Here is a 14,521-nt window from a genome sequence, read left to right as displayed (position 1 = left end):
AAGCTTACACACCCAGAATAAAACTTTGTTGGTCTTAAAGGTACCACTGGACTCATATTTCATTCTACTTTTCCTTTTGTTCAGCTTCTGTGAAAAGGGAAGCTGTTTTCTGATCAATTTTCCAGACTCAGTAATTGGCTCACTCCACACGCTGGGATAGGAAGGGAAATTAAGCCAAGTGCATTCCATTCCCAGGGAAATTAATGTCTGATACATCCTCTATTTGAAGACTATATATTAAATGGATTTTTTTGGGGGGGAAGCCCTCCAACACACACTACTGCCAACCCAAATTCTCTCCCCACTCACATAAGTATTGTTATATTCAGGAAATGTAGCCTAATATTTAAAATGTTGGACAACGACTGGTGGTGCCCAGGTTCAAATCTTCACTTTGCCACTCACCATCTCTAGAATTAACCTACTTCACAGTGTTGTTATGAGAATAATTACGGGGGGTGGGGGTTATACTATGCTGAGCTCCCTGGAAAAAGAATGGGGCAAAAAAAAAATCAGACAAAATGCCTCACACAAAATCTGAACAAAACTTATTTGACAACCATCAATTTGCATTAGCATTAACTTTTTACATTGTTGTACAGGGTAAAATGAGAGAAGGTAGCATGGCATAGCCCAATCTCATCAGATCTTGGGAGTTAAGCAGTGTCATTTTTTTTTTGAAGGGAGACCACCAAGGGAGGGTCTTGCAGAGGAAGACAATGGAAAACCACCTTTGCTTCTCACTTATCTTGAAAGTCCCTTGCTGGGATTGGTATAAATTGGTTGTAACTTATGTAAATGTAGGGGAAAATGAAGCCAAAGATTCCTAAATTAAGTCTTATACCTCATATCACTGATAAGTGAGACTCGCAGAGTAGGTAACATAAGCCCCGTGTCAGACTTCCTTCTTTCTGGCCCAACAGCAACTGCAGAGGAAGAATAACACATTAGTGGGTTAGATACACATTATCTATAGCAAGCTGCAGATATAATCCTAAATCTCTTTGAAGACTCCACAGGGGAAGAAGGCTATCATGCAAAGCATTTTCCGCTCTCTGCTCCTCCATTATGGCTGCTTCGTGACTCCTGTCCCCCGTAGTTAATCCAGAGCTGCACTCTCAAGATTTAAGAGGAATCATCAAACGCTGCCCTCTTTGCAAATGTATGAGCTACCCAAGTCTGTTCCATAAGTCGGATACATGATTAAAATTCTAACGTGCATTCAAAACCCAAGAAGAGTCTGATAAAATGGTTGAAGTTTTAAAATTACCAACGTACTAAGTGCTAAAAGTTCCTTATTTCCAATTCTGCACCCATTTGTTGTATTTTTCACTATAAGTAGGGGCACAAATCTCTGCATCTTATTTTATGAACAGCTACCTGACCTAGATTGCCCTGGCTAGCCCAATCTTGTCAGATCTTGGGAGCTAAGCAGGGTCAACCCTAGTTAGTATTTGGATGGGAGACCACCAAGGAACACCAGGGTTGTGATGAAGAGGCATGCAAGGGCAAATGACTTCTAGACATCTCTTGCCTTGAAAGCTCTAAGGAGTTTCCAGGGCTCCCCCCCCCCAAATCCACTTAATATATAGCTTTCAAATAGGGGATGTATCAGATATTAAACTAATAAGAACAGATATTACACTTGATCATAGCCAAAGGTTGAGAAGCGATGCCAGGACTTTATTTTTTTAGCGGGAATGCATAGGAATAGCCTAATGTGCAAATGAGTTCCTGCCAGGCTTTTTTTTTTGAGCAGGAACAAAGTTCCGGCTGGCTTGGTGTCAGGGGTGTGTAGCCTAATATGCAAATGAGTTTCTGCTGGGCTTTTCTACAGAGAAGTTCTGTGTGAAACAGTGGTGATTTCAGGGGTGTGTGGCCTAATATGCAAATGAGTTCCTGCTGGGCTTTCTCTTAAAAAAAAGCCCTGGGTACTGGACATGCAGCGTTTTTTGCTTGTGCAAAAAAGATTATGTGATGCTTTGCTACTGATATTTTGGGAGCCAAATGTGGTGCTGCAGTTTGAATGTTGGACAAGGACTGGAGAGATCCAGGTTCAAATCCTTACTCCACTTTAAACTTCACTGGATGTCCTCAGACCTGTCACTCTCTCCTTCTCATAGGATTGTTGCAAGGATAAAATAGAAGATGGCAAATTAAGTATGCTGCCCTGTACTCCTTTGAAGAAAAGTAAAATAGTCTTTGCCAATTGTGACCTCTTACAGTTAGTGGAATTCTGGTGGTTGCATTTGGGTTGATTTGTCTTCCTAGTTTTTTTTAGTTGATTTTTAATGCTTAGTTTTAAATTTGACTTTAGATGCCCCATGGGGTACTGAAATGCAAGACAGGTGGGATAAAAATCTTATATATAAAATACTTATACACTCCTTCCTTAATACGGTCAATGAAATTTCACTATGGGCAGGGGGTAAAGGAAGCTCCTCATTTAGTCTTTGCTTTCTTCCTCATCAAAAAAGAACCTCCAGCTCTTTGGGCTCTTCCACATTCTCATTTTCTTCACGTGAATATTCTTAGGTTTTGGGAGTTTTTTTTCCTGTTCTACATAAAAACCTGCAGTTAAAATCTGCAGGGAGATATGCTGGACATTCATTGGTTCATTCACGATTTCATTGCAATTTTGAATCAACTACTAAAGGGAGCCAAGCATGTATTGAAGAGACACTCCACCCCCTGGAAGAACATGAGAACATAAGAGAAGCCATGCTGGATCAGGCCAGTGGCCTATCCAGTCCAACTCTGTGTCTCACAGTGGCCAAAAAACCCCAGGTGCCATCAGGAGGTCCATCTGTGGGGCCAGGACACTAGAAGCCCTCCCATTGTTGCCCCCCACCCCAACACCAAGAATACAGAGCATCACTGCCCCAGACAGAGAGTTCCAACAATATGCTGTGGCTAATAGCCACTGATGAACCTCTGCTCCATATGTTTATCCAAGAAACAGGAACTCACCAGGAAGGAAAGTAAGAATTCAGTAAAGCCCTTTGTTGTCCATCCAGTTCACACCCACCATGTAATATACTATCTCTCAGGACTCTGCCATGGGTCTTCTTGGGTAAACAAAGTGTCACATGTTGATTTTTGTGTTGCTATGGTTTCTGTATCACAAGTCCAAAGTTCCTTTTAGGGGATTCCACCAGGATTAGAGAAAAGTGTCCTGTCCTTTTAAAATAGAGCTTAATGTGTGGAAGTGGAGTGGGGGCTTTTCATAGCATCAAAGTAGATAACACCCCATTAAGTCTCCATTAAAGAGACAGAACATATTTCTCCAGGCCAGAGTTCCTTGGTGAAAGGATGGGCTAAAGATGCAGATTGTCTGATCTTGTAAAAGGGTCTTCTATCAAAACAACAATAATTGTTCCAACGTGCCCCCCCCCCCCAAAAAAAAAAAATACCAACCACAGCATGGCTTTCCTCATGGCTCCTTAACTGCTTTTGCCAAGCATACCAATGATATTTATTTAATTACATTTATTTATATGTTCTTGTTTAGAAGACCTTCATAGGTAAGATCATAATTGGAATTCATTTATAAATTCAAGATGATGTACTCCACGCTAGGGCTTAACTGAAATCTTGGATTGCTTATGGAATACAGAATAAAATTTGAGTCCAGTGGCACCTCAAAGATCCAACAAAATTGCTCAGAGAATAAATTTTCATGAGTCAAATTTCATTTCATATACAATATCTAACTCAATGTAGGTGCTAATAAACTCAGATGTTCCACAATTTCATTTCATTCTGCATTATATTTGATGGCTGTCCTAGTAATTTGCTGTTGGTTGGAAATGTCTATTGCACCAAAGCACCAAAAAAAGGGAATAAAACCTCAACCCCAAAACCGAATTAGGTACCACAACAACTGAGCAAAAACATTAAAAATGACTTAAACTGCTGAGAAAAAAAAAGATTTTAAAACTGTCTTTTGAATTTTGAAAATAGGATTTTCATTTTTCTTTTTTGGGGAATCAATCAACATCTATTTTGGGATATCAAATCAGTAATTGTTCTTGGTATGTATTACTTACTGTGATTGTGGTCTTATTTACATTGTGGATATTCATTTGTATTATATAATGTACACTGAGGCCTACTTAGCCTGGTGGTTTCAGTCTAGAGGCTAAACTCAAGGCCTATGGTTTTGGGAGGTTTCTTGTATTTGTGCATGTGTGTGCGTGCATGCCTGGAAGCCATGGCGATTTCTGGAGACCCCTACTGGGGCATGAAGGATGTTCAAAGAAGTGGTTTGATGCAGCCTGCCTCTGCCTTCCACTCCTGGTATTCCATGGAGGTCTCTCATCCAAGTACTTGCCAGGGTTGGCCCTACTTAGCTTCTTGGCTATCCTGGTCAGACAAGGCTTATGTTTTTAATTTGTATTTTAAGTGAACTGTACAATAAATTGATTTATTTTGGGAATGTCTCACACCTTCTCCAAGTAAATTCATCTCTCTTGACAGGATCTAGTTTTACACCAGCTTCTCTATTTACCATTCTTTGCTCCTCCTCACTAGATATTTAACTAAGGGATGTGTACTTCTGCACATCTGAATAAGTAAACTCTGGCTCACGAAAGCACATGCAGAAATAAAATGTGCTCGTCCTTAAGGTGCTATTGGATCCCAGCGTAATTTTGCTGCAACGCACTTCATGTGGCCACTCCTCTGAAATTAATAATATTTTGAGCCACTCTCTAAAATGAAATCTCCACCAAATGCTAGAGACTTAGTCCTACCATACTTACACTTGCTGCACATGATTAATTTGATCAAAGTGTTCTGTGCTCACCTGGGGATTCTGCAAGATGCTCCTGTTTTTCTTCTCTTTCCTGGTACTGAATTAAATGGGACCACAATGCAGATTTTCCCTTAGGAAAAAGGAAAATACAAAGTTAACTTAAGGATAATACGTTGCAAGAGATGAAAAAGAGAAGCTGAACACTGAATTCCATTCTCCTGAACGCTACATGAGGTTCAAACCTGAGAAGAAGAGAGAAAAAAGAAAAGCCAGCAAACTGGTCCCTGATTTGAAAGTCAGATCGAGAAAGCAGCTCTCTTCATCGCATAATCAAGAGCACAGGAGCATCTTGGAAGACATTTCTTATTGCCACATTTATATTCCAGGCATCTTCCAAGAAGCAAAACACAGCATTTTAGCACCTCAGACAACCAGTAAGGCTAAACGAGACGGGACTGCCCAAAACCTCCAAATAACTTCACATCTAAGCTAATATTTGAACCAAGGAAATTCTAGATTACATACATATACTTTACAACTATGCTAATATGGCAATTATTAAATTTTCTGCACACACCAGGGGAAACTAGCTAGAACAGAACTATGAAAGTCATAGTGATTGAGTCACTTTCAACCTTGTGGATCTGCATAAGCCATGGAATCCTAACACATCTAGTCTTTAGGGACAGAAAGCCTTTGTATAAACAATCATCACTTAAAATAATGCTAGCATAATGACAGCCAGCTTGTTTCAGATTAGGATGGGGGAGTCCCAAGGTTCAAATCCAGCCTCTACCACGAAAACAGTTGCATGAAACAAAGAGTCAGCTTGGTGTAGTGGTTAACTGTGCCGACTCTTATCTGGGAGAACCGGGTTTGATTCCCCACTACTCCACTCGTACCTGCTGGCATGGCCTTGGGTTAGTCATAGCTCTTGCAGAAGTTGTCCTTGAAAGGGCAGCTGCTGTGAGAGCCCTCTGTCCCACCCACCTCACAGGGTGTCTGTTGTGGGGGGAGAATATATAGGAGATTGTAAGCAGCTCTGATTCAGAGAGAAGGGCTGGTTATAAATCTGCAGTCTTCTTCTTCTATGCTTTGTGATGGCCTATTCTGGTTCCCTAGTGCACGAACTGACACACATGATATGGATGTGTGATAAATGTATCTGGCAGGCCTTTCTCTTACACTAAAGTGTTTTTCAAAGTATGAATGTATCAATTGGTTGTAACTGTTTTTCTGCCTCCCATTAGAACCCTAAATTGCCATCCTTTACACTAGGGCTGGGCCAGCTACTTTGGCTCGATTCAGATCTTAAAATGAAGCCTTCATTTAAGCCATAAAACCAGGGATTCTAGAGCTGACTGTAAATGGTGACAGAGAGACAGCCAAGAAATTTCCCTGCTAATAGGCAGGTCAATAGCTCTGTACTACTCTGTAGGAGAGCAGAGGTATCTGCCTGCTCAGAAAAGCAGGAGTTCCCCCTCATCCCAAGCACTTCCTGATTTAGCCCCACTATAGATAGCTTGTCCTACAAAGCTATATTAAAAGGCACAGCTGTTGAGCCTCAGAATATAAAAAGGTCAATGCAGAGGGGATAGATGAAACAGATTAGCTACCTTTTTAACCCCTTCTTTTGTGGATAAAGTATGCTAAATGGATCCCTGTTTGATTCATTTATATTTGAGGCATGGCAAGAGAATGAGGGATGGAGGAGTCGTATGTATATCCTGAATGCTCAGCAGTAGAGCATGTGATTTGTATGCATTAGGTACCAAATTCATTCTCCAGCATCTGATGTAAATAGGGTGGGAAAGGCCACCACCTGAGGCTTTCAAGACCCATTGCAAGTCAGGCAGATGACAGACTGGCTAGGTGGACCAATGATCTGTCTCAGTACCAGGGCAGCTTCATACGCTCAAGGTGAGGCAGAAACTACCTTGAATGAGGAGAAGATGACGACGACACTGGATTTATATCCCACCCTTCACTCTGAATCTCAAGTAATGCCCAAGACTTGGTGAGAGATGTAAAAGTGATCGCACCGCTTGGGAGCAGTGACCATAACATTATTGATTTCACCATTTGTATAAATAGAGAGTTGCCCCAAAAGACCAGCACAACCACGTTTAAAAGGGGTAAATTCTCTGAGATGAGGAGGCATGTGAAGAGGAAACTGAAAGGAAAGGTAAATACAGTCAAAACCCTTGGGGAAGTTTGGAGGCTATTTAAAACTACAATCCTAGAAGCTCAGATAAAATATATACCACAAGTTAGGAAAGGCACAAACAGGTATAAGAGAAGGCCTGCATGGTTAACAAACAAAGTAATGGAAGCTGTAAAAGGTAAGAAGGACTCCTTTAAGCGGTGGAAAGCTAGTCCAAGTGAGATTAATAAAAGGAAAGACAGGCAGTGGCAAATCAAATGCAAGACTGTGATCAGGCAGGCAAAAAGGGACTATGAGGAGCATATTGCAAAAAACATAAAGACCAATAATAAAAATTTCTTCAAATATATTAAAAGCAGGAAAGCAGCCAGGGAGGCAGTGAGGCCCTTGGATGACCAAGGGGTCAAAGGATTACTGAAGGAGGATAGGGAAATGGCTGAGAAGCTGAATGCATTTTTTGCCTCCGTCTTCACTGTGGAAGATGAGAAGTGTTTGCCTGCTCCAGAACCACTTTTATTGGAAGGGGTGTTGAAAGACCTGAGTCAGATTGAGGTGACAAGAGAGGAGGTCCTACAACTGATAGACGAATTAAAAACTAATAAGTCACCAGGTCCGGATGGCATACATCCAAGAGTTCTGAAAGAGCTCAAAGTTGAACTTGTGGATCTCCTCTGGGCATGCGCAGTGGGGTGCCTGGGCATGCGCACTGGGTCGGACCCGCGGAAATCCACAGCTTTGAAGTTTACCGATCGAGATCGAGATCCGGGAAACTACAGGCCAGTCAGTCTGACTTCAATACCGGGAAAGTTGGTAGAAACCATTAATGACAGAATGAGTAGGCACATTGATGAACACAAGTTATTGAGGAAGACTCAGCATGGGTTCTGTAAGGGAAGATCTTGCCTCACTAACCTGTTACATTTCTTTGAGGGGGTGAACAAACATGTGGACAAAGGAGACCCGATAGATGTTGTTTACCTTGACTTCCAGAAAGCTTTTAATAAAGTTCCTCATCAAAGGCTCCTTAGCAAGCTCGAGAGTCATGGAGTAAAAGGACAGGTCCTCTTGTGGATCAAAAACTGGCTAATTAATAGGAAGCAGAGAGTGAGTATAAATGGGCAGTCTTGGCAGTGGAGGACGGTAAGCAGTGGAGTGCCGCAGGGCTCAGTACTGGGTCCCATGCTCTTTAACTTGTTCATAAATTATTTGGAGTTGAGAGTAAGCAGTGAAGTGGCCAAGTTTGCAGATGACACTAAATTGTTCAGGGTGGTGAGAACCAGAGAGGATTGTGAGGAACTCCAAAGGGATTTGTTGAGGCTGGGTGAGTGGGCATCAACGTGGCAGAGGTTTAATGTGGCCAAGTGCAAAGTAATGCACATTGGGGCCAAGAATCCCAGCTACAAATACAAGTTGATGGGGTGTGAACTGGCAGAGACTGACCATGAGAGAGATCTTGGGGTCATGGTAGATAACTCACTGAAAATGTCAAGACAGTGTGCGATTGCAATAAAAAAGGCCAACGCCATGCTGGGAATTATTAGGAAGGGAATTGAAAACAAATCAGCCAGTATCATAATGCCCCTGTATAAATCGATGATGCAGTCTCATCTGGAATACTGTGTGCAATTCTGGTCACCGCATTCGAAAAAGTGCAGAAAAGGGCAACTAGAGTGATTAAAGGTTTGGAACCCTTTCCCTATGAAGAAAGGTTAAAACGCTTGGGGCTCTTTAGCTTGGAGAAACGTCGACTGCAGGGTGACATGATAGAGATTTACAAGATTATGCATGGGAGAAGGTAGAGAAAGAAGTACTTTTCTCCCTTTATCACAATACAAGAACTCATGGGCATTCAATGAAATTGCTCAGCAGTCGGGTTAGAACAGATAAAAGGAGGTACTTCTTCACCCAAAGGGTGATTAACATGTGGAATTCACTGCCACAGGAGGTGGTGGCGGCTACAAGCATAGACAGCTTCAAGAGGGGGTTAGATAAAAATATGGAGCAGAGGTCCATCAGTGGCTATTAGCCACAGTGTGTGCGTTTGTGTGTGTGTGTGTGTGTGTGTGTCTGCGAGAGCTATGGTTTTCCCAAGGCCATTCCAGCAGCTGCATGTGGAGGATTGGAGAATCAAACCTGGTTCTCCCAGATACAAGTCCTTGCACTTAACCACTACACCAAACTGGCTTTCACAAGGTTTTATCACTGTTGAGGATCTTTTAAGCTTTTCATTTCACTGACCTGTTTAACCTGTAGTCCATGGCTCCAGATTCTTTCCAGCAAGTCGCAAAGACTCGCAATCAGCGTATTCTCCTCCAGACCTGTAATGTTTGCCTCTCCGTGTCCAAGCTCCACTGCCTCATGGCCCATCTTTTCTACCAGCATACGCTTTGTCTGCAAGGATTTACAGATTATCAACCAAAACAGAAGGAAACCACCCACTGATTTACATGATAAATGGGCAAGAGAGTACTTCTGGCATCCTTTTTTTAATTTACTGGCCATACGAACTTGCATTCTTATGTAAGGTGAATGAATTGTTAATGCCAAATGTGTTTCAGAGCTGGACTAGTGCATGCTTTTCTTTAGAGTCTAGCACTAGTGATTCACCAAAAGTATCCACACTCTGAGGTATAATTGCATATGATTTATATCAAAAACAGGGATAGGGGATCACTGGTCTTCAACATAAAATGACTTCCTTTGAAAGACAGAAAAAGGAGCATACAAGTATCTTTGATACATGAAATGTAAACAGTCAGTAGGGCTAGGACACAGTAGTAGATGGAGACTGATTCTGCAGCAGTAGTCGCTCTGCCCTCAGGCTTCTGCTTTCCCTGGTTCAACCAACTGATTTCCCACCGGTTGCTGCGCAGCCACATTTTGACCCGCGTCTCCCTCCAATTCTCCCTGCAGCTTCCTAATCTCTAAGACACAAGATCAGGAAGACATGGGGGAAATCAGAGGGAGCCGTGGGTCAAAATGTGGCCATGCAGAAACTGGTGTGGAATCTATTGGTTGAGAAGCAGAAGCCTGGGGGTGGTGACTGCTACTGCGGAACCGGTCTGTGACTCTCACAGAGGTGAGTCACAATGTCAAGAAGGAGGAAGAGGCTCTGGAAGGCCTCATGAGTTTGCCTTTAAAGTTGAGTTTGCCTTTTAAGTGCCATGAAATATAGCCTGCTGCTCAGCAATACTTTAGAACACCGGACATGGAAATTAAATTACACGTTTATTCAGCGTCAACTAATTTGAGATTTCTACATTTTATGGCAGGGGAGAAGAAAATAGTACATTCAATTATTCTGCAAGCAGGCCTCAAGAACTGCAGTCTATTTAGGGGTGGGTCCCATTGCAGTTAGTTTGAGAACCAGAGTTAACAACATGATCAGTTCAGTTGTTTATTATTACGGACATTTGACCAACATATAATCAAGCTTACAATTTATACCAGGGGTGGCCAATGGTAGCTCTCCAGGTTTTTGCCTACAACTTCCATCAGCCCCAGCCATTGGCCATGCTGGCTGGGGCTGATGGGAGTTGTAGGCAAAAACGTCTGGAGAGCTACTGTTGGGCACCCCTGGTTTATACAATAAACAACATTTATACATGAAAACATAATCTAATAAAATTTAAACTTGGTTACAATATACATGATCAGTTAACTTGTGAAGTTCATAACATGGGGGGGGGAGGAGGGGAGGCAATGCAAACTTACCTTCATTCGACATTCTTTGAGCAAGCCCTCTACAAATTTCCAGTTTGTCTGAGCAATTACAGCTGGAGAAAGATCTGAGAGTTTGGGCTGCCTCAAATTTTTCCCCAAGGTTCTTGCTTCTTGCATGTACTTCTAATCCAATGAACAAAACAACACAAAAACCCTGTCAATACAAAAGCAGGGAAAGTACTTCTGCCTTCCCCACTTCCCCCTAATCTGATAAGAGAGACAAAGTGACAAATTCACACCACACTAAAGCATAAAGTCTGGCCACCAAGGTGATTTATTAAAGCTTTTGGAAACCAGCACAAGGGTGGAGGGAGAATATAGCTGCCAGTTTTTCTGTTGAGGATTAACAGTTGCCATGAAAAACCTTAACTATGTGGATTGGGACCGCATTTAAACATACCCAAACTGTCAGAGTGCTTCAGAGAGTAATGGTTGGCTTTTTTCCCCTCTAAAGAAAGCATGATCATCCCAGCAGCAGAGACATACCCAAGACATGTCATTGCCTCAGGATGAAAATTGAAATCTATTCCCTACCCCAGTGGTAAAAGTATCATCAGCCAGCGAAGGGGGAAAAGTGGGGGATCAATTTCACATCATGACTGAAGATGTCCAAGATTCAATGCTATAATTATTTAAATATTTTTAAATGGCAACCAGATATTTAAAACAAAACAGTGATGCAAGACTTGTCACCAGACCTAGCCAGCTGCAAATCAATTGTGCAACCACTAGGGGCCTAGTGAGTCGCCTGTATGTGCTTAGTCTCTTTACAAAGGTCTGAGGGAAAGAACTGCATATTACATAGTTCTGTGATCTCTTTCTCTACAATGTTGTTAAAGGGGCTTTCACAGAGGAAGACTAGCACAGGAGGGACTATTTTAAGTTAACTTTTCCATTCATGCATTTCCTTGCAGAAACTCAGCTTCCCACTTTTCATTGTTTAGAGAAGCACCAGTCATTTCCGACTCTGGGGTGACGTCACATCACGACATTTTCACGGCAGACTTCTTACAGGGTGGTTGCCATTGCCTTCCCCAGTCATCTACACTTTCTCCCCAGCAAGCTGGGTACTCATTTTACCGACCTCAGAAGGATGGAAGGCTGAGTCAACCTTGAGCCAGCTACCTGAACCCAGCTTCTGCCAGGATTGAACTCAGGTTGTGAGCAGAGCTTCAACTGCAGTACTGCAGCTTTACCACTCTGTGCCATGGGGCTCTTCTGTTTAGAGATACCCACACATTTTCTCCAGTAGGGCTGAAACTGGGGTGGGGGAAACCAGGGAAGAGGCATGAAAAAAGGAGACAAGGAAAAGAGCTTCCTGCTTTTCTTGTTCCAGATCCAACCCTGCGGCAACTCAGCTTCTGCTGATGGTAATGGAGAATATGGCAATAACACAATTCATTTGATCCCCAGCTTTGGGACAGAAAATCCACATAATCAGGCTAGGTAATAGAAAAAAGCCAGTTCATATCTTTGTTTCAAGAAACCTAAGCAATGACAGAAACTATCAGACAGCAACAGGTTTGGAAAAAGTGCAATCCAGAGAAAGACAGCTAGGGTTGCCAAATGCCAGATGGGGCCTGGAGGTCTCTTGGAATTACAAGGGATCTCCAAGATAACAGACATCAGTTTCCCTGGAGAAAATAGCCACCTTTTAAGGTGGACTCTATGGCGTTATACCCTGCTGAGGTCCCTTCCCTCCCCAAACTTTACCCTAGCAAGGCTCCACCCCCAAATCTCTATTAAGATTTCAACTTGGATTTGGCAGCCCTAAAGGCAGCAAACTAGAGGGAGAAAAGGAGAAAAGAAAAGGAGGGGTGACAGTTATTCAAAGTGTGGTTCTAACATGACAAGCAAACGTTCCCTACAGATTTGGCATACTCATTTGTAATTTTCTCAAATAGGTGTTGCATTATGGCCATCACTATTGACTAAACCAAGATTTTTACATTTGTCCTAGCCATGGTCTTTGAGAAACAAATGGGCTCTGAAGGTCTGAAAAGTACTGCCTCCTTGCAAGCCCCCCTGGCTTCCATCTTACTGAGAGCCCCTTCATTTGGAAGGTTTCCAGCTGGCCTGACAGCATTCCAGGGGCAGGAAGATTAAGTCTGAATGTCTCTTTCAAGCCCCAGTCTGTAAAGATACAAACAAGGTGCCCATCTGTGGGTAGCAGAATAACTCACTTGATTGGCCGAATTGGCAAACTACCAACCGGTCTCCAACCTACCATTTTTAGGTAAGGTCATAGAGAGGGCAGTGGCGTTACAGTTGCAGAGTTTTTTGGATGACACTTCCGCCTTAGACCCTCACCAGTCCGGCTTTCGTCCTGGTTATGGGACGGAGACAGTGCTGGTCGCCTTGGTGGATGACCTCCAGCGGCATCTGGACCGAGGCGGCGTGGCGGTGCTGATATTGTTGGACCTGTCGGCCGCATTTGATACGGTCGATCACCAGCTACTGGCCCGCCGGCTCGCCGACACGGGGATTGGGGGATTGGCCTTACAGTGGCTTTCCTCCTTCCTCGAAGGACGGGGACAAAGGGTGGCCATTGGGGGGGAGCGGTCCCGGAGGCACCCACTAGTATGCGGGGTGCCACAAGGGGCAGTTCTCTCCCCGATGTTGTTTAACATCTATATGCGCCCCCTTGCCCAGATTGCCCGGAGGTTTGGGCTTGGGTGCCATCAATATGCTGATGACACCCAGCTCTATCTACTAATGGATGGCCGGCCTGGCTCCGTCCCAGAAAGCCTGGACCTAGCATTGCAAGCCGTGGCAGGTTGGCTCAGACTAAGCGGGCTGAAGTTGAATCCAACGAAGACAGAGGTCCTTTGCTTGGGTCGCGGTGCCCTGGGAAGGGAAATCCCCTTGCCGGTTCTTGACGGTGTGCAGCTTAAAGCGGCACATAGGGTCAGGAGCCTGGGGGTTCTTCTGGAGCCTTCATTATCAATGGAGGCACAGATAGCGGCCGCTGCCAAGTCCGCGTTTTTTCATCTTCGACGGGCGAAGCAGTTGGCCCCCTTCCTGGAGCGCCGTGACCTAGCAATGGTGATCCATGCTACGGTCACCTCGAGACTGGACTACTGCAACGCCCTCTACATGGGGCTGCCCTTGTGCCGAACTCGGCGGCTGCAGCTGGTGCAGAACGCGGCGGCTAGGCTGTTGCTGGGGCTCCCAAGATGGGAGCACATACAGCCGGGGCTGCGCGGGCTGCACTGGCTGCCAGTGGTATACCGAGTTCGCTACAAAGTGCTGGTTATTACCTTTAAAGCCCTATATGGCCGAGGACCTACCTACCTGAGGGACCGTCTCTCCCCATACGAGCCCCAGAGGGCACTGAGGTCATCTGAGAAAAACCAGTTGAATATCCCTGGGCCAAGGGAGGCCAGACTGAAGGCCACCCGGGATCGGGCCTTCTCGGTCACTGCTCCACTACTATGGAACCAACTTCCTGAGGAAGTGAGGGCCCTAAGAAGTTTAGATCAATTTCGTAGGGCCTGTAAGACCCACCTTTTCAGGATGGCCTTCAACTAGTGACAGAATCAATGACAAAGCTAGGCATGCTGCTGGAAATGTTTTAATGTCCTTTTTAGAAGTCTACCAAATCTAATGTTTATAACGCCACATTGTTATGTTATGTTAATTTTAATAATTTATAACTGTTTTAACCATGTTTTATAATGTAAAACCGATGTAATGTTTATTTCATGTTGTGAGCCGCCCTGAGCCCGCTCCGGCGGGGAGGACGGGATAGAAATAAAAAATTATTATTATTATTATTATTATTATTGTGGCCACGCTTCAAACCACTACCAAACCACCACCACCCCAAAAAAGTGTGCATAAAATTCTACTGCAAAGCGGTGACTGTTGTGGTAAGG

General features: G+C 43.7%; 1 protein-coding gene and 1 non-coding gene across 5 annotated transcripts in view; both read right to left on the bottom strand.

The window, feature by feature from the left end:
• Positions 1-14,521, bottom strand: part of DENND5B (DENN domain containing 5B) — a 215,692-nt gene that overhangs the window by 46,757 nt on the left and 154,414 nt on the right. For all 4 annotated transcript variants that reach the window (XM_060245719.1, XM_060245721.1, XM_060245720.1 and 1 more), the window contains 4 exons: positions 10,635-10,766; positions 9,159-9,311; positions 4,808-4,886; positions 845-926 (listed from right to left, as the gene is read on the bottom strand). In XM_060245719.1, the coding sequence (XP_060101702.1) occupies positions 845-926; positions 4,808-4,886; positions 9,159-9,311; positions 10,635-10,766 (446 nt within the window). The remainder of the gene's footprint in view (positions 1-844; positions 927-4,807; positions 4,887-9,158; positions 9,312-10,634; positions 10,767-14,521) is intronic.
• LOC132576713 (U2 spliceosomal RNA) lies at positions 1,489-1,674 on the bottom strand. Its single transcript, XR_009555772.1, has one exon. It is a non-coding gene; the product is annotated as a U2 spliceosomal RNA (small nuclear RNA).

This window comes from Heteronotia binoei, chromosome 8, assembly GCF_032191835.1.
Source record: "Heteronotia binoei isolate CCM8104 ecotype False Entrance Well chromosome 8, APGP_CSIRO_Hbin_v1, whole genome shotgun sequence".
In the NCBI taxonomy this organism is placed as follows: Eukaryota; Metazoa; Chordata; class Lepidosauria; order Squamata; family Gekkonidae; genus Heteronotia; species Heteronotia binoei.
The sequence above is the reverse complement of the archived record's forward strand: the minus strand, read 5'-3'. Positions and strand labels throughout refer to the sequence as shown.